This window comes from Phocoena sinus, chromosome 2, assembly GCF_008692025.1.
Source record: "Phocoena sinus isolate mPhoSin1 chromosome 2, mPhoSin1.pri, whole genome shotgun sequence".
Taxonomy (NCBI): Eukaryota; Metazoa; Chordata; class Mammalia; order Artiodactyla; family Phocoenidae; genus Phocoena; species Phocoena sinus.
In genome coordinates, this window is record NC_045764.1 from 176,706,216 (window position 1) to 176,725,703 (window position 19,488).

The window sequence follows — 19,488 nt, forward strand, 5'->3', positions numbered from 1 at the left end:
ACATACAGAGCTACAATTTTTTTTTTTCAAATTATGCTAGTTCTGACATAGATGCTTAAAATCGAATGAAGTTTTTAACAAGATACTTAACTTCAAAGGACTTTTCCAATTTATTAATAATAAAATAGCTATTATTTCAGGGCTTACTATGTTCACAGACAGGCCTTCTGTTTACCCATATTATATCTCTGAACTCTCCCAACAGGTCTACGGAGCTAGGTTCTAGGATGATCGTGTCACTGCATACAGACTGAAGGACTGCCCAAGGTCACATGACTAAGAAGTGCCAGAGTGTCTGACCCAAGAGTGTCTGACTCCAAAGCTTAAGTTTCTACTTGAATAGCTCAGGAACAAAGCTGTGAACACCTTTAAAAACAAAACAAAAAACAACACAACTATTCAAGTTCTTCATCCCTATGAAACAGTAAGAAACAATCTCTATTCAAAAGTTATCAGACAGAAACGTAAACTATTTTTTTTATAATGGAAGAACTCACTTCAAATATATAATGTACACATTCCTTTGAAAAGTAAAACACTGTAAGTATGGATACAAAACAGTAAATTAGTAGAGACTCATTATAAAATCCAAAGATGAATGTACTCCACAGCCTAGACTGCCTCTGGGAAAAAATTCCTACTAACAAAGACTAAACTGAAAACTGATGCCTTCCCACTCCATGTCTTCACCTCTTTCTTGACCTGACCTGGGTCCTGAGATTTGGATCTGCTCAGATACCAGAAGAACCTTTATAAAAACCTGTGTACAATTTGCAAAACTTCAAAACCATTCCTTTTGAAGAGAGAATTATGTATTCCATCACTCATTACAACATGAGGCTGCATATAAGTTTTCTTATTATCACACATCCAAATTTTTACCTTTCCAAACAAAAAGCTCTATTATGGAGATCTGACTGAATTTCTGAGTATTAATATTGTCAGGAAGTTATATGTTTTCAGAAAGAGAAAAGAATGAACATTTTCTTAGCCCCTACTAGGCAATCATACACCAATTCAGTCCTCATGGCAACCTCAGAGACCCCAACTGGGATGGCTTTCAGATGACAATTCTCTCCCCTCTTCTCTGGGACGCACACTTGGCAAGTTTTCAGGGGTCAGGCTTATTTTACATGCCCATCCCTCTTGCCATTGCTGACTCAAACTAAGGAAGATATGTGATGAAAAATGTTCTTCGTTCCACAGATATCCACTGAGTGCCTACTGTGTGCCAGGTGCTGGAGATTCAGCACTGACAAAGCAGACAGTTTTCTTGTGTCTGCTTGTGGAGTTTTCATTATAGTTTGAGAAAAGAGACAAAATAAGTAGGTAGAACATGTATCGTGTGGTGGGTGGTGATGTATACTATGGAGAAAAGCAAAGCAGGCAAAGGAGATTGGGAACAAGGCAATTTTAATTTTAAGTAAGGTGGTTAGAAAAGGCCTCCGGGAAGGAGGCGAGAGAGTGAGCCTGCAGACAGCCTGACAGAAGAGCACTCAGGCAGAGGGTACAAGTGCAAAGGCCCTGAGGCAGAAGGAATGCCTGGTACGATTCAGAATCAACAAGGAGTCAGCTTGGCTGGAGCAGAGAAATCAAGGGGAGAAGAGTAGGTGATGAGAGGTAAACTACTAATTAGGCTTCTGCTCAGAGGGAGCTTGGAAGTCCTTAGAGTTCAGCTAAGAAGTGGCATGTTTTACCATCATGATTTACAGACTCACTCGGCTGCTTTGTTGAGAACAGACTGAGGGTGAAGAAGCACAGAAACAGGAAGGCCCTTAGAAGACGAACCCAGGAATCCCGGAGAGAGAGAGAATCCCGGAAGTAGTGCAGAACAGAAGCTGGCTAGACTGTGAAGGTAGCTCTGATGGATCTGCTGATGGAGTGGATGCTGGTACCAGAGAAAGAGGCTGTGCCGTAGAGAGGGGGCCCACCACCCCTGATGCCAAGGTCCCCAGAGTCGTCCCAGTTCCTGCTCCACCTGAAGATTCCATTGTTCAGCTCTCCCTCCAGCATCCTTCCAATAAACCCCCTCCTAAGATTTTTTTTTTTAATTTTTTGGCCACACCTCATGGCATGTGGGATCTTAGTTCCCTGACCAGGGATCGAACCCACACCCCCTGCATTGGAAGCGCAGTCTTAACCACTGGACCGCCAGGGAAGTCCCTTTTCTAAGATTTTAGAAAGTACTTGCAACCAAAATCAACAACTACTAAAGTTGCTATCGTTTTACAAATGAGAAACCTGAGGTATGAAAAAGGTTCAGCGCTCATCCAAGGCACGGCAGTTCCTGGGTAGCTGAGTTCAGATGTGAACACACAAGTCTGTCTGGCTCCCGAAAGCCTGTGCCACACTACCTCCCAGGCCTTGACTAGTCCTCTACCTGCAAACAGGCACAGAGAGCATAAAAGCAAAACAAAACCAAAAGCAAAAGTGGGAGGGAAGTAGAGAGAAAAGGTCAGCAAGAAAACCCGCTTCAGGGCCAGCATTTCACAAGACGTGAGAAGCAGGATCATCCTGTTATGAGACCTACCTCCCTCTCCCTCCACCCCACAGGGTCAAGGGCCTCAGCAACTCTGTTCCGCAAACACATGCAAGTCCCAGCTCTGTACCAAGTTGAAAGCTCCAACTGTCTCCATCCAGAAGAAGAGAGGAAATGGGGCTCAGGTTGACAGATCACCTTTCTTTTGGTCTTATTATCTCCCTACACTGCCACAAAATAGTTTTCTTCCCCCTCTGGTCACAAAAACAGTTAACGTATTATTGTTGGCTCAGCACTCAGAGTGATCTCACAAGGATCCACGTTTTAACACAAAAATAAAATATTGTGTTTTCTGAGGTAACAGTCATACCAGTCCTACAAAAAGCATACATTTTAAGCTGCAAATTTGAGAGGACAGTACACAGGTGCCTCAATTTTTTTTCAACAGTCAGTAAAGTTGTTTGGGGAAAAAGAAAGGATAAAAAATTTTTTTGGTAATTTGAGTTATTTTAGAGTAAATAACCACTTGCTTCTTAATCCATTCATAAAAGCATTCAATGCAATTAAAAGGGATATGCTGAGAGTTTCAAATTTAAGCTATCATAAGGATCAGTCATCAAATCTTAGAGCCAGAAAGGAGACTTACCTAACCACCACTCTTTCCCCATTTTACAGATGAGGAAGCAGAAGCCCAGAGAAGGAAATAATTTGTCAAGGTTAATAAATCTTATTAGTAACAAAACCAAGACTGAAATCAGGTCTCTCAATTCTCAGCCCAGCAGGCTGCCTCCCTTTCAATAGTTTATTTAGTTACACTGTTTACTTAATATTGAATGAGAAGGTCTGTGAAATGTCCAGCAAGAAGCCTGAAATACAATATTCTTTCAAATCTAATTTCCTTCCTTTCTTGTTTATTTAAATACCTGGCAACAACCCTGGGCACTGCAAAAGTTAGAAAAACGCCAGAACTAAAAATTATAGAAATGAATTGAAATTAAATTACAAAAGAGAACCATGAAACAAAATTGACACAGGAACACATTATCAAGTGCAAATAATAAAAGGTAGTTGATCAGAAAACAGACCTATAATAAATTTTGAAAATGACTCCATGACTATCAATGGGATCCTGAAAAATGTAAGCTACGTGACACTATTTGTTAAAAAGGCATTCAACTGGGATATAACTAGGTGACCATATAATTAAGAACCAAACATGGTCACTTTGGGTGGGAAAAAAAAGCTAACAAAACAGAATGCCAGGACAACAGGCAAAAACCAAGATGTTCTCTTGCACACCTGGATGTATGGGCACCCAGGATAAATCACACCTATGGAAAACTACATTGTTTCATCTGCAAGAAAACACTCCCAAGAGAAGAGTACCACAAAGCAACAAATATTTTAAAAATCAGGACTAAAGAGAAAATGAAAACTACAGAATAGATTTTTTTTTTTCATGAAGATTCATTCCAACTATCTACTTCACTGGCAGATGAAAAGTAACCCCTGACCTCCCTGCTGGTGCTGTGGTTAAGAATCCGCCTGCCAATGCAGGGGACATGGGTTTGAGCCCTGGTCCGGGATGCCGTGGAGCTAGTAAGCCTGCGCACCACAACTACTGAGCCCGAGTGCCACAACTACTGAAGCCCGTGCGGCTAGAGCCTGTGCTTTGCAACAAAAGAAGCCACCCCAACGCAGCAATAAATATTTTTTAAAAAGTAAGCCTTATAAAATGACTCATCAATCGTACCTCAAAAAAGTTCTTTTCCACCCTTAATCCAACAGAAACAAGGAAAATAACCATTTATGACATGCAAGTGAAAGAGGTAGGAGCATCATCCCCATTTTACAGATGAAGAAACAGGGTCAAGAGAGTTTTTTTTTAATTTACTTACTATTTTTTTATTATTTATTTTTGGCTGTGTTGGGTCTTCATTTCTGTGCAAGGACTTTCTCGAGTTGCAGCGAGGGCCACTCTTCATCGCGATGCGCGGGTCTCTCACTATTGTGGCCTCTCTTGTTGCGGAGCACAGGCTCCAGACGTGCAGGCTCAGTAGTTGTGGCTCACGGGCCTAGTTGCTCCGCGGCATGTGGGATCTTCCCAGACCAGGGCTCGGACCCGTGTCCCCTGCATTGGCAGGCAGATTCTCAACCACTGTGCCACCAGGGAAGCCCCCAAGAGAGTCTTGATACGTCACTCAAGGTCCGAATCTAAACTCAGGGATGACTCCAAAAGCTACAAGGCCCATCAGAGTCCCAGGTCTCTTTTAGGACAGATAGCACAGCTTGGCAGGCCACCTCTCTCCCTCCCTTCAAGATGAGGCAGACAGTGTTTCTATCCTCAAAAGAGAATGAGGGGAGGGGGGATGGGCTCGGCATGTAGGTTTGGCACACCTCACCCAGCTGTGGGTCTCTCTCTTTCAGCCAAGGCCAGAAAAAGCTCATGGACCACAACGACCCTAGTCACCAGATCTGGGCCCCGTGGGATAACCAAGGACACCCACAGGACAACCAAGATCCTACATCCAGGGAGTCAACTGACCTTGGAAATTCAAACCACAGAACCTAACTTCAACTTTCAAGGGTTCTGCAGTCCAGCACCCATCTTCCTCCTCAGCTGCTGTGAACAGCAATAAAAGTAACGGCACCCATTTACTGATTGACATTATGTGCTAGACCTCATGCTGAGCATTCTCCAATGCATAATATTGTTCAATCCTGCCAGAAATCCTGGGAAGAGGTTTTTGTTTTTCTTTGGGGTTTTTTCTTTTTTTTCTATTATCCTTATTATTTTTTAGGTGGCAAATTAACAACCATGTAATTTTTTTTTAGAGTCTAACAACAGATGTAATAAAAAACAGACAGTCCCCCTAATGACTCACACTTTTAAACAGCTGGTATGTATCCTTTTAGACCTTTCTCTCCACCACAAAACTCTTTTCTTCTTTTTTACAGTGAGATCACATTAAGTAGAAAATGGGTTTTTCAGCCAACACTACACTTGGGGCATTTTTCCATAAGAATTCACACAGTTCTACTCCTTTTTTTTAGGCTATATATTATTTCTCCCTATGGCCACACCATTATTTATTGAGAGACACTGTTACTTTCAGGTGAGGAGATAAACTCCAACAGGTATGTGACTTGTTTAAGGTCACAGAGTAAGTGGCAGGGCCAAGGCTGGACCCAGGCCTACCTGATTCCAAAGTCTGTGTTCTCAGACACTCGGTCCCACAAGGTACTTGTTTTGAAAGTTTCTGTCAACTAGACTACAAACCCCTTGAAGACAGGGAATTAGTGTCTTTAAGTCTCCAATGCCTAGCACTGTGTTGGCATATAATAAGAGTTAATAAATATTTGTTGTGTAAATATCTGATGAATGTCACTTTTTTTGTACCTCGTTTACCTTCCCTCCTATGCCATTCATATCTTTCACAGTGCCCTGGCATATCATGGAGGCACAAACATATCTGTTGAAAGTATAGCTCTAACGCCATTCTTGGTCTGGGTCACTTGGCCTCTCTCCATCTCAGAATTCACCTGCAATGCCAGCTCAGACCCACCTGCTTCTCCAGGAGCTTCCCTAACAGAGGGCTTTCACATGGAGACCCCTCCATTCAGCTCTAATACAACATCATAAAAAGTTAGCACTAGAAACAATCTTAGCAGTTATTCATCCTGTACCCCTCCTCACTCTGTAGTAATAGAGATCGTAATCCATGGTTTTATGACAAACTAATAAGTCTTCAACCCACAAGAAATTAAAAATTTCAAAACCAAAGTGTAAGGCACTTAAAGTAGATTTTGCTAGGTACTACTTGAGGAGGGGGATGGCAAGATAAGAAGGCAGTGAAATTTTGCAAAAATCTAAATGTCTACTTGAGCCTCCAAAAGACTACTAACCCTAAGTTTATAGTCTTGTCCTGCCTGACTCCATGGTGGTGCAGAATTTTGACCTTGGTAACCTCTAGCACCAGACTTCTCTGAATATTAGCCAAAACCTCATCAACTGATAGAAATGGGCTCTTCTATTGTATGATTAACCATAAAGCTTCAGATTAAGAGATTTTAATAACAGTTTTGCATAACAAAAAAAACGGGCAAAACAAACACGAAAGATAATTTTCCATTAAATTTAGTCATGGAACTTAGCTACTTTGACTTGACTATCAAAACTATAAGCAGGGGGGCTTCCCTGGTGGCGCAGTGGTTGAGAGTCCGCCTGCTGATGCAGGGGACACGGGTTCGTGCCCCGGTCTGGGAGGATCCCAACATGCCGCGGAGTGGCTGCGCCCGTGAGCCATGGCCGCTGAGCCTGCGCGTCCGGAGCCTGTGCTCCGCAACGGGAGAGGCCACAACAGTGAGAGGCCCGCGTACTGCAAAAAAAAAAAGTATAAGCAGGGGACTTCCCTGACGGTCCAGTGGTTAAGACTTTGCCTTCTGATGCAGGGGGTGAGGTCGATCTCTGGTTGGGGAGCTAAGATCCCACATACCTCAGGGCCAAAAAACAAACAAACATAAAACAGAAGCAATACTGTAACAAATTCAGTAAAGACTTTAAAAATGGTCCACATCAAAAAAAAAAAAAGCATAAGCAGCTGCTACTGCTACTATAAAAACACCCCATTTTCCCTCCCAGTTACCCCATGTGAGCCTTAGTATCTGATTATCAGCAACTCTCCAAAAGGAGTCCCACCAGAAACCAACTGGACCATGAGGTATTCTCTGGTAACAATGATATTTGAGGATTTGTTCGATTCTAGAGGCAAATAACCATATAAGGAGATAATTAGACTCCCGGGTTTATGACAAGACACTGCAGTATAATAGACACAAAAAACCAAAACCCATAATGAAAAGCAAAGTATTACAATGTATATAACATAAACTGGACACACTTACAGGATCACTCATTCATTTAGGAAAATTTTACTGAGCCCGACATGGCCCTGGGCCAGGCTCGGGACACAGACTGTCAACATCGCCCCAGTCACTGAACCTTGAGCTGAGACAGAGAAGAGACACCAGGAAACTACAGTGGGAAACTGCAGAGTGCCATGAGACCCCACAGAAGGACAGCCTGATCCAGATGCCAGCACCAGGGAAGACTTCCCAAAGGAAGCAACATGTAGGCTGAGACTAAAGGAGTTAGCCTTGAAGGGGAGTGGAGAATGCGTGCGGGAGCCAGGGGGTAAGCAGATTATGCTCTTTTGGTTTTTTTTTAATTTTTATTCATTTTTTAATTGGAGTATAGTTGATTTACAATGTTGTGTTAGTTTCTGCTGTACAGCAAAGTGAGTCAGTTATACATAAACATATATCCACTTTTTTTAGATTCTATTCCCATATAGGTCATTACAGAGTATTGAATAGAGTTCCCCATGCTATTCAGTAGGTTCTTATTAATTATCTGTTCTATATATAGTAGTGTGTATATGTCAATCCCAATCTCCCAATTTATCCCTCCTCCTTCCTTTCCCCCTTGGTAACCACAAGTTTGTTTTCTACATCTGTGACTCAACTGCTGTTTTGTAAACAGGTTCATTTGTACCATATTTCTTTTTTTTCTAATGTGTTTCTTTTTTTAAATTATAAATTTATTTACTTATTTTTTTGGTTGTGTTGGGTCTTCATTGCCATGCGTGGGCTTTCTCAAGCTGAGGCGAGCAGGGAATACTTACTCTTCGTTGTGGTGTGCGTGCTTCTCTTTGCGGTGGCTTCTCTTGTTGCAGAGCTCTAGGTGCATGGGCTTCAGTAGTTGTGGCACACAGGCTCAGGAGTCGTGGTTCGCAGGCTCTAGAGCACAGGCTCAGTAGTCGTGGGGCATGGGCTTAGTTGCTCCGCGGCATGTGGGATCTTCCTGGACCAGGGCCCGAACCCATGTCCCCTGCATTGGCAGGCAGCTTCTTGACCACTGTGCCACCAGGGAAGCCCTGTACCATTTCTTTAAATTCCACATGGAAGCGCTATCATATGATATTTGTCTTTCTCTGTCTGACTTACTTCACTCACTATTACAATCTCTAGGTCCATCCATGTTGCTGCAAATGGCATTATTTCGTTCTTTTTTTATGGCTAATACTCCATTGTATATATGTACCATATCTTCTTTATCCATTCCTCTGTCGATGGACATTTAGATGGACCACTGTGCCACCAGGGCGCCTATTTTTTGATTGGGTTGTTTTTTGATATTAAACATGAGCTGTTTGTATATTTTGGAGATTAATCCCTTGTCAGTCACTTCGTTTGCAAATATTTTCTCCCATTATGTGGGTTTTCTTTTCGTTGTGCTGATGGTTTCCTTTAATGTGCAAAAGCTTCTAAGTTTAATTAAGCCCCATTTGTTTATTTCTGTTTTTATTTTCATTACTCCAGGAGGTGGACCAAAAAAGATTTTTCTGTGATTTATGTCAGAGGGTGTACTGCCTATGTTTTCCTCTAAGAGTTTTATAGTATCTGGTCTTACATTTAGGTCTTTAATCCATTTTGAGTTTATTTTTGTGTATGGAGATTATGCTCTAAGCAGAGAGTCTGCTTAACTGTTCCACAGACCACCAATCAATGACAGATGAAAACAGCCATGATTAAATAAACCCCATTAGGCACTGCCTTCTTCTGTGCCAAAAACTTGACATTTAAATAACCATACCCTAATTTGGTTATGTTTCCAGCCATGCTTCACTCTAGAAGGTGATAAAGGACCTCCTCTTAAATGTCTTCCACAGTGTTCTTTTTATATTTTGGTTTTACTTTTGATATTCTTTTCTACTCTATTTACAAATGAGAGTAGAAGGTGAAACTCTCAAAATAATTCAGTGTTAGAATATACTGAAGGAAAACTGAACTAGGTAGTCTTCCCAGACATACTAGGGCTGATGAAGTGTTTCTGAGAGAGAGTAGTTTAACTGTAACAGTACTAGTAGTTAAATGTTGATAAAATCATCCTCTCAAATTTTTCCTAATTTTAATTAGAATCCTAAATCCTTTAATTATTAATTACACTATTTCTGTGGTTGTTAAGCACCCTTAATGTCCCAGCAAACAATAAAATTAGTTACCCAAAGACATCAATTAGAATATATCCTCACAAAATTACAATTTTTCACCTGTGAAAACTTGTTAAATACCTATCTAAATTAAGCAGTCTCCAAAGCAAAAATGTTTTTTAAATGTACTGAATCAAGATCATTTAACATTTTGGAGATACTAAACATTTGGAGGATAAAAGCACACATCTATAGTGCTTATTATATAGACCAGGCACTGTTATAAGTTCTTTATATATAACTCATTTAATACTTACAAAACCAGCGAGGTAGGTACTACTATGACCTCCATTTTACAGATGAGGACACTAAGACACAGAGAGATTAACTCACCCGATATCACATAGGTAGGAAATTAAATAGTTGAAATTCAAGCCCAGACAGTCTACCCCCAAATCCGTGCTCTTTAACTACTGCATTACACTGTCCCTCAATAGTTTTTCGAAAATAGAAGCAAAAATTAGTAAATGAAAACTACTATAATAAAACACCAGAGACTTCGCTGGTGGCACAGTGGTTAAGAATCTGCCTGCCAATGCAGGAGACACAGGTTTGAGCAGTGATCTGGGAAGATCCCACATGCCGCGGAGCGGCTGGGCCCATGCACCACAACTACCGAGCTTGCGCTCTGGAGCCCACGAGCCACAACTACTGAGCCCACGTGCCACACTACTGAAGCCCGCACGCCTAGAGCCCGTGCTCCACAAGAGAAGCCACCACAATGAAGTGTAGCCCCCTGCTTGCTGCAACTAGAGAAAGCCCGCGCACAGCAATGAAGACCCAACGTGGCCAAAAATAAATAATTAAAAAATAAATAAAACAAAACACCAGCCATGTATAATCCTTGAGGAATTAATTCTTATGAATGATAGCATTCTCTGAATAGCTGAGCATCTAACCCCTCTGTCTGAGCCAAAATCTGAAACTGTGCTGTCCATTTGATATGGCCACTAGGCACACATGGCTACTGAGAACTTGAAATGTGGCTAGTCCAAAATCAGGTGTGCTGTATGTATACAATGTGTCCTGGAATTTGAGAGGCTTAGTATGAAAAAAATGAATGTAAAACACCTCACCAATCATGTTTTAATATTAACTGCATGTTTAAATAATTTTTGGATATAGTGAGTTAAATAAAATATATTATTAAAATTAATTTCACTGTTTTATGTGGCTACCAGAAAACTTAAAATTGCATTTGTGGCTCAGATTATGTTCCTACTGGACAGAGCTCATCTAAAATGTGTCCAGCTGCTGTCTACATTACTGATATTATTTAGTCTTTTCTTGATGACTCAGTCGTCATGAGGACCTTTAACCACCACCCTGTGTGTAGTCTGTAATCTGTCATTGTGCTATCTTTGGTGTTGACTGAGGTCAGGATGCCCACCCTCAGACCACAACCTCAGGTTTTCTTTTTTATTTTTGCGGTACGCGGGCCTCTCACTGTTGTGGCCTCTCCCATCGCGGAGCGCAGGCTCAGCGGCCATGGCTCACAGGCCCAGCCGCTCCGCGGCATGTGGGATCTTTCAGGATCGGGGCACGAACCTGTGTCCACTGCATCGGCAGGCGGACTCTCAACCACTGCGCCACCAGGGAAGCCCTCAGGTTTTCTTAAAGCTGTTTCTTTCTATGGTTTCCAGCAGCATGTCCGCCCACAGCTACACCCCTCCAGCAACCTTGGATGCAGCTTCTAAAGATTTAGAAGCCAGGTAAATTAGAACTAACACCTACGAATCAATGATAAGTGAGGGCTGAGGAGGATCACCTCCAAGTTTAGCTTCATGCGAATGTGCTTAATTCCGCAGAACCGTACACTTAAAAATGGTTAAAATGGTAAATTTTGTTATGTATATTTTACCGCAGTTTAAAAAAAAACAACCAACTTCAACAGTTTCATATCTTTCTCAGGATCAAGTTCAAACTTTCATGCAGGTCACACATGGCCCTCAGAATCTGACCTCTACCGACCTCCTTTCTAGCCCCCTTGCTTCATCTGCCCTCAAGCTCCAAGCAACTTCCCTCAACATACCACACCAATTCAGATCTCAATGCCCTGCAAACATTAAGGCCTCTACCTAAAATCCCTTCTTCCTCATCCTTCTCAACTCCATTCAAATGTCACCTCCTCTGTGAAAATTCCCCTGACATCCCAAGGTTGAGAAGACGCCTCTCACCACTGTGCCCTGCCGTACATAGCTTGTACTCTGCCAGGCATACAGTCTTTATCTTTCAGAATGGCACTTTTTATTTACACGATTGTTCCCCACCGTGAGCTCACTGAGAGCAGGGACTGTGCCAGCCCTGGCACAGACCCAGCATATAAGGGATGTGCCCTAAATGCCTGCTGAGGTCATTCAGTAAACAAGTACTTACTGAATGCCGACCAGAGGCAGGCAGTATCCTAAGCACTGGGGATCCTGCAGCGGGAAAAGAAAATGAAGCCCCACCTTCATGGAGCCTCCACAAATATCTGCTAGGTGGACATAAGTACTATAAAGAAAAATGAAGTACAATCAGGGAGGGACATTTTATACAGGGTGGCCTGGAATGTGCCAATTAGGTAGAGACCAGAGAGCTGGGGGTGAGCTTTTCTGCTGACAAAACACTGAGTGAAGTGAATCTGAGCTGGTTTTGAGCTGTGGTCTGGATAATAGAGGGTACTGGAAGGAGAAGGTAAACCTTCATTTCTAAGAAACACAAACCATCCCGCTCTGTCCTATCAACTTGATAGATTTTGCAATTACCACCTAGTTCTCCTGGCAGAAAGAACACAGGCATTCTACCTAGGTGGCGTAAAGTTCACTTATGGTCCTTTGCTGGCTGAATCCTCTCTGCCATGAGGCCTTATGGTTGCTAGAGAAAACTAAGAGGAGCAGATGTTATAACAGAATGCACTAAGCACTTGACAATCCTCACAACCACGTTTTGAAATACACTGCTATTAAAACCCATTTTTAAAGAGGAAAATAAGACACAAAGAGGTTAAATAATTTGTCCAAAGTCACAGAGCTGGTAACTGGCAACGCTAGACTTTGAAACCAGACAGTCTTGGCTTCAGAGTTTGAGCTGATAATCACTATGCCCCCTGTTTTACATCTGTATTTCTATCATAAATACTCTGTTTCTATTGTTGGGTTTTTTTTTTTCTGTTAATCCTGAAATCGTCAAACTTTACTTCACCGTTCTTCACATTTTGACAAAATCTCACTTCTCATTTCTATTCTAACACAAAAATCTGTCTATATTTTGATCAGTTGAGTTTAATTTTTTTTTTAATTTTTTTTGAGTTTAATTATTTACTGATGTTATTTTCAAGACTGCCACGAGATAGAACTATAAGCATGCAATAGAGCAAAAAGCAAAATACAAACTATCAATACAGAGACACAGATTACACTGCTATAAAAAGTGTGCATATATACTCCACAAAGATGGAGGAGGCCCAGGCCAGCCACTGTCCCATGAAGCTGGGTCTAGTGGGGGCTCTGGGTGGGGCTGATCAGGCAAAATGACAAGTACAAGGGATGACACATGTGTGTGGCATGTCACAAATGCCCAGGCAGTAATCTAGAACACCAAAAACACAACATTAAAAATCACTTAATATAGGGAAAATGATTTTTTTAACTCAATATATTTATTTTACCTTAAGATTTAAGAGTAACATCTTTCAGGCAGGATATAGCAGGCATCTCAAGCTCAACACACCCAAAATAAACCTCATTCATCCCCTTACAGCCCTCTAAACCTATTCCTTCTCACGTGTTCTCTATCTTGGTTACAGGAAAGACAAGCCCGGCTGCTGAAGCAATAAACCTGTTATCCTCAACTCCAGCCACTGTACTTCCTTCCTGTTAATCACACACACTTACACGTCAGTACACACACTCACATGTATGCACACTCTCACACACCCTCTCACTCCATCAGATCTATTTTATCTATTGACTGGCTCTTTCCCTTGACCTTCATGTCAAGTCTGACCTGCACCAGCTGGTCTCCTAACTGTTCTTCCTGTTTCTTTTTAATTTCCCTTCCTCCACAGTCCATCCCCCGGCCTTGGCTCCAGAATTCTCCCTCTACCATACAAATTTGACTGCATCATTCCACTTTTTAAAAACGTTTGGTGGTTTCTGATCACCCACGGGATCAAGTGCGAACCCCATTAGAACACACACACACCTCTTCACAATAGGGTCTGACACTACTTTCCACATCATACCTTCTTTCATTCAAAAAATCATCACCAAACACCAACTATGTGGCCAGTCACTGGGGCCAGTCACTGGGACAGGCACTGGTGGTAAATAGCAAATAAAAAGAGACAGCTCCTGCTGCCATGAAAATTACAGTCTAGGACAAGAAAGACATTTACCAGTCACACAAACAAATGTTTAAGACTGCACTACAAGTATTGCAAAGGTAGACCAGGCAAAATGTTCTGGAATCAAATAGTGGCAAAGGTTGTACAACCTTGTAAATACACTGAAAACCACTAAATTGTACACCTTAAAAGGTAAATTTTATGGTATGTGAATTATATCTTTAAAAAAAAAAAAAAAGGCATACCAGGTTGAAGGCCTCTACTGGTGTATTTGGCCAAGGCAAAGATGGGAAAGCTTTCCAGAGGAAATGAAACTTATTACATATAACTAACATTTGCATTTACTACACAACAGGCACCTTTTGCTGTAATAATCCATCTGATCCTAACAACCCTAAGGTTACTATTATTATTATCTTCAGTTTAAAGACAAAGAACTGAGGAATCAAGTAACTTTACCCAGGGTCAGAGAGCCAATAAATGGTGATGCCAGAATCCACACTTCAGCCAACTGACACCAGGGCCCATACTCTGCTACAGTGAAGTCACCTGGGCAATGCCTGCTATTCAGAGCTACTTATGATACAATAAGTAAACCACTGTGTTTCATTTCTTCCAAAAGAAATTTCCCTCCACGTCCTCTATAAGGCCCTTAAAAGGCCCTTTAAGATCCTAACTCATCCGCTCACCACCATTATCTTCCTGACTTCATCTCCTCCACTCTCGCGCCCCGCCCCCCCACATACTCTGCTCCAGCCACAAAGGCCTCCTTTTGTTTCTCCAGAATGTTGGGCCCACTCCTACCACAGGGCCTTTGCATTTGCTTGACCTACTACGACTGCAATCACAACATATGTTATAAATCATGATGCTGCCAAAACTTCAGTTAACATTTTCTCTAGACACACTTAACAATACTCCTAACAAGACCCTGTTCTGAATTAGACACTAACATTTCGAATGTCTCTTATTAATTTTAATCAAAACTACCTCATTTTCCAGTCTTTTATTGTTCTGTATGACGTCACCATGCAAAGATTTTTATTTTACAAAATCTAGTAACAGCAGCTTTTGCTTACCAATTAGTGTGAACAACAGTCATACGGCTATCTTTGCAGTGAAATAAAACAAAGCAATCGAGCCAAGAAAGTGTCACAATAGAACCTGATTACCACCATTCCTCTGTTCAGCCCTAGAACCATAGTTTGTGAAATAACTATGGCAACAGCACTTCAAGGCATCAAAATCCCACCAAACTTTTGCTGGGAAGCTACTGCCCATCTGTGCAAACACACAAAAATGCATGTTGACAACCAGTTATATAACTTCAATACAGTAACCTGGTGATATTTTAAGTTTCTATCATGCTAAAAATTCTAAATAACTCTTAGGCATATATGCTGGCATAAACTTTTGAAAGTAGGACGCTGAGAAAAAAAAGAGACATTTAACACATTTACATTTAAAACAGAGTTGTCGGGCTTCCCCGGTGGTGCAGTGGTTGGGAGTCCGCCTGCCGATGCAGGGGACGCGGGTTCGTGCCCCGGTCCGGGAAGATCCCACATGCCGCGGAGCGGCTGGGCCCGTGAGCCATGGCCGCTGAGCCTGCGCGTCCGGAGCCTGTGCTCCGCAACGGGAGAGGCCACAACAGTGAGAGGCCCAAGTGCCGCTAAAAAAAAAAAAAAACTTTGTTGCTGTACTTAATACTGTAGTCTTCAGAAGAGTTATCCCTATAGACTAGTTTTTATTTCAATAAAACTGTACTAATAAAATCTTTTTTTTTTTTTTTTTGCTGTACGCGGGCCTCTCACTGTTGTGGCCTCTCCCGTTGCGGAGCACAGGCTCCGGACGCGCAGGCTCAGCGGCCATGGCTCATGGGCCCAGCTGCTCCGCTGCACGTGGGATCTTCCCGGACCGGGGCACGAACCCGCGTCCCCTGCATCGGCAGGCAGACTCCCAACCACTGCACCACCGGGGAAGCCCAATAAAATCTTTTATATACACATCTTTGTATGAGCGAAGCTATGCTTTTCCTTTTGTGAATTTTTTGGGCACTCCAAAGGCTAGAAATAGTTTTATTATTTTAAATGGTAATATTATGTTCGTAATTTTGTCTTAAAGAAACCAGTTAAGGGGCTTCCCTGGTGGCGCAGTGGTTGAGAGTCCGCCTGCCGATGCAGGGGACGCGGGTTCCTGCCCCGGTCTGGGAAGATCCCACGTGCCACGGAGCGGCTGGGCCCGTGAGCCATGGCCACTGAGCCTGTGCGTCCGGAGCCTGTGCTCCGCAACAGGAGAGGCCTCAGCAGTGAGAGGCCCGCGTACCGCAAAAAAAAAAAAAAATAATAATAATACCAATTACTAGAAAAACTTAAGTCCCATTTGTGTCACTCATTACATTCCTATTGGGTAGTGCTACTCTATACAAACTATGCAAAATGCGATCTAACCCTCCTTTGATGATTCATGACGATGATGATGAACACCAAATATATAATAAAGAAAAAATCTCATTTATACCTTGGATACATAGTTTAAGATAGTATCAAGTGAGAATGGCGTGTTCTTAAAACTTCTATTAAATTTACAACCAACGCCAACTACATTTATAGAGGAAGGACTCAATCCTAAAAGTCGTACTTTTAGGGAACAAGAAGGAAATACAAAGTAAAGACCACAAAAGAGGGACTAAGAGAAATACCATCTGTTTCTAGAAGGCATTTAAAAATAAAAGCAGTGTGTTCTAAATAGTAGGCCTGTTTTTTGAAAACAACATTTGATTATTATGAGTATCATAAAGAAATTTCCCAATTGCCAGCTAAGCAAACGTCGTAAAAAGGAAACCTGGTAAGGTTCAGACTAGAAATTCTAACTATGTGAGGAATAGAAGTAAAATGTCTGAATGTACCATATGGAAAATATAAGCCAAATTTCTTAACAGGGTATTTAAAATGAAACATCATACAATGATGAAACCAGTCAAAATTTTATAGATATCCTTCAATATTACTATGATATCAACTGTTACAGGATTTAACTAAAAGTGGTTTCAAAATTCCAAAACACCACAGTGCCTTTTCCAAATCTAGCCAGTGAGAAATAGGGAGGGAACTGTTTCCAAATGCCTTATCTTGCAGAGGTTAAAATTAGAAATTGACAATTCAGAGCCATATTAACCATAATAAATATTTGCAGGGCATTCTGTTTGACAAGCACTATTGGACACATCATCCTTTTTGATCCTCAGGACAGCCCTCAGATATTGGTATGTTTTTATCCCTGCTTTATAGAGGTAATTCCAGGCTTGGAGACCTTGACTTGTTCAAGGTCACATTGCTAAAAAGTAGCAGAACCAGTACTTGATTCTGGTTCTTCTGAGGCTCATCCAGTTCTCCTTCCATTACAAGACAATCACTCATTTAAAACCAAACGTTTAAAAATACAACAAGCTCTGATGCCAAAGAAGGATCTAAGGATCAACTAGGTCAAACCTTAAGACTCTGCAAACACGGTGTGTTGGAATCAGTTCAAAAAGGGGAGAAGAGATTATCAAGAGACAGGAAATGACTTGAAAGATCAGGGGGAAAAAAATTCTGATCTAAATGTCCTTGGGTGCAGGCATAGCAGAATAACAGTATTCAAGCAGAAAATGCAGAGAAACGGTACTTTCCTTCTGAAATGTGATTTTCAATGTAGAAATTGTAGGCTAAAAGAACGACTTTGTTGTTACTTTACTATAAATGTGTGTGAGAATTTTACTTAATATACAGGCACTCAGAAAACCAATACATCCAACAGGGTACCACCAGCCCTTCATTTTTTTCACAAGTCACGACATTTACTTCACAAAAAGCCAGATGAAAAAATTATAATTCAGCACCCACTGCTATTTAGATTACAGGTAAAGGAAAAGGTCAGGTAGGAGAATGGCAAATTTAATGAGCACTGTCTTCTTCCTAGTACAACGCATCCTTGAGGGCAGGACAAAGGCGGCACCACCACAAACGAACCTAGTTCAACCTTCAAAGCACACATGACAACAGGCCAGTTAACGCAAAATGTACAAATCTCGAAGGCACGGTGAAAGGGAATTCCTAAAACGGCTCTCTAAATCCATTCCTAAGTAAGGAATGTAAAGTAAATTCCTAAATATAATACAACAGGATTCCAGAATCAGGAAAGGGCTACGGAGAAATGTGGGTTTCCAGCGTGGGAACACCACACGGGGGTGCCCACACTGCCGACACCAAATACGACACCGGCCCATTTCAGGCGGGGGGCAGAGGCGCCTCGAGACCCCGAAACGGGGCGAGCGCCAAACGACACCCCTGCCTCCCCGTCCGACCCCCCGCCGGGACGCACGGGGGGGAAAACCGACCGGCTCCAATTTCACCTCCGGCTTCCCCTCCCGGGCAGTGCGGCCGGGGAGGCTCGGCAGGAAGGGCCGCGCCGCGGCCAAGGGAGGGGGCGCCGGCCCGGGACCCCCGCCCGGACCTACCCCCGACCACGCCGGCCCCCGCACCCGGACCCCGAAGCGACCCCCGGACCAAGGCCCCCCGGACGCCGGCTCAGCCCTCGCTGACAGCCGGCGCCGCCCCACCTGCCCGCCCGGGGGGGCGCCGGGGCCGGGCGCGCCCGCCAGGCCACTTCCTTCCCCGCCCGCCCGGCCCGCCGGGCTCGCGCGGGCACCGAGGGTCGGGAGCCGCGGGAGGAAGGAGGCTTGGCCAGCCGCCCGCGGAGGAAACCGCCGCCGCCCGCACCCACCGGCATCATCGCGGCGCGGATCCGCGGCGCCCTCCGCCGCCTGACAGGACGCTCGGCGTCGCGCCGCGCCGCGCCCGCCGCTCCGGCCGCCTTCACAGGCCGCGCGCCCGCCGCCGCGCTCTCGGGCCCTCACGGCGAGGCGGCGGCTGCAGCGGGCTGCGGAGCCTGGCCGGCCCTGTCGTGGCCGCCGGCTCGCTGCGTCGCTGTCTCAGGACCGGTCGTCGTCGGCACCACCTCCGCCCGACCGCCTCCAGCCGCCAGCCCGCGGACTCTACTCAGCCCCCGCAGGCCCTGCCCCCAGCGCGTCGCCCCACTCGGGGCCAGCCGCCCCCTCCGATTGGCCCGACTGTGCTGGGGGCGGGTCCGGGGGTGGGGCATCCCTGCCCCGCCCGCCCAACCTCGCTCCCGGCCGCGGCCAGGTACGAGCGCGTCCGCGCTCCCGCGGGCGGGCGGGGGAGGGGCGGGAGTGCTGCGGAAGCTGGACCGCTGCCCCGCCCGGCGTGACGGCCTGTGGGCTCCAGGCCGTGCGGGGCCAAGATCCCGGACCCTCGGAGACGTCGGGCATGGGAAAACCGAGGTCCAAAGAAGGAAGGGTCCGGCCGGGGCACCGCAGCGGGTCACGGTAGGGCCGAGACTCGAACCCCAACTCAGGGAGGCCAGAGGGGGCGGGGCGCATCCCGTGGCGACGGCGCGCGCGCCCGCCCTTTGACCGCGTCCTGACCCCCGGCTCCCGGCGCCCGGTGGGGCTGCAGGCCAGGGGCCGAATTGGAAGGGTGTAGGTGCGCTCCAAACCATGCAAGTGACCCGGCTCCGCATTGCTCAAGATGAACCCACGAGCCGGCGTGGCGCTCGGTCCCTGGGCACCTGTT

The 19,488-nt window shown here is 44.2% G+C and overlaps 1 protein-coding gene across 2 annotated transcripts in view; it reads right to left on the reverse strand.

Annotated features, from left to right (window-relative positions):
- The window catches only part of PPP1R13B (protein phosphatase 1 regulatory subunit 13B), an 83,409-nt gene extending 64,512 nt beyond the window's left edge, over positions 1 to 18,897 (reverse strand). For both annotated transcript variants that reach the window (XM_032624612.1, XM_032624611.1), the window contains exon 1: positions 18,620 to 18,897. In XM_032624612.1, coding sequence (XP_032480503.1) covers positions 18,620 to 18,628 — 9 coding nt within the window. In that variant the 5' untranslated portion in view covers positions 18,629 to 18,897. The remainder of the gene's footprint in view (positions 1 to 18,619) is intronic.
- Between the last annotated feature and the right edge of the window lie 591 nt (positions 18,898 to 19,488).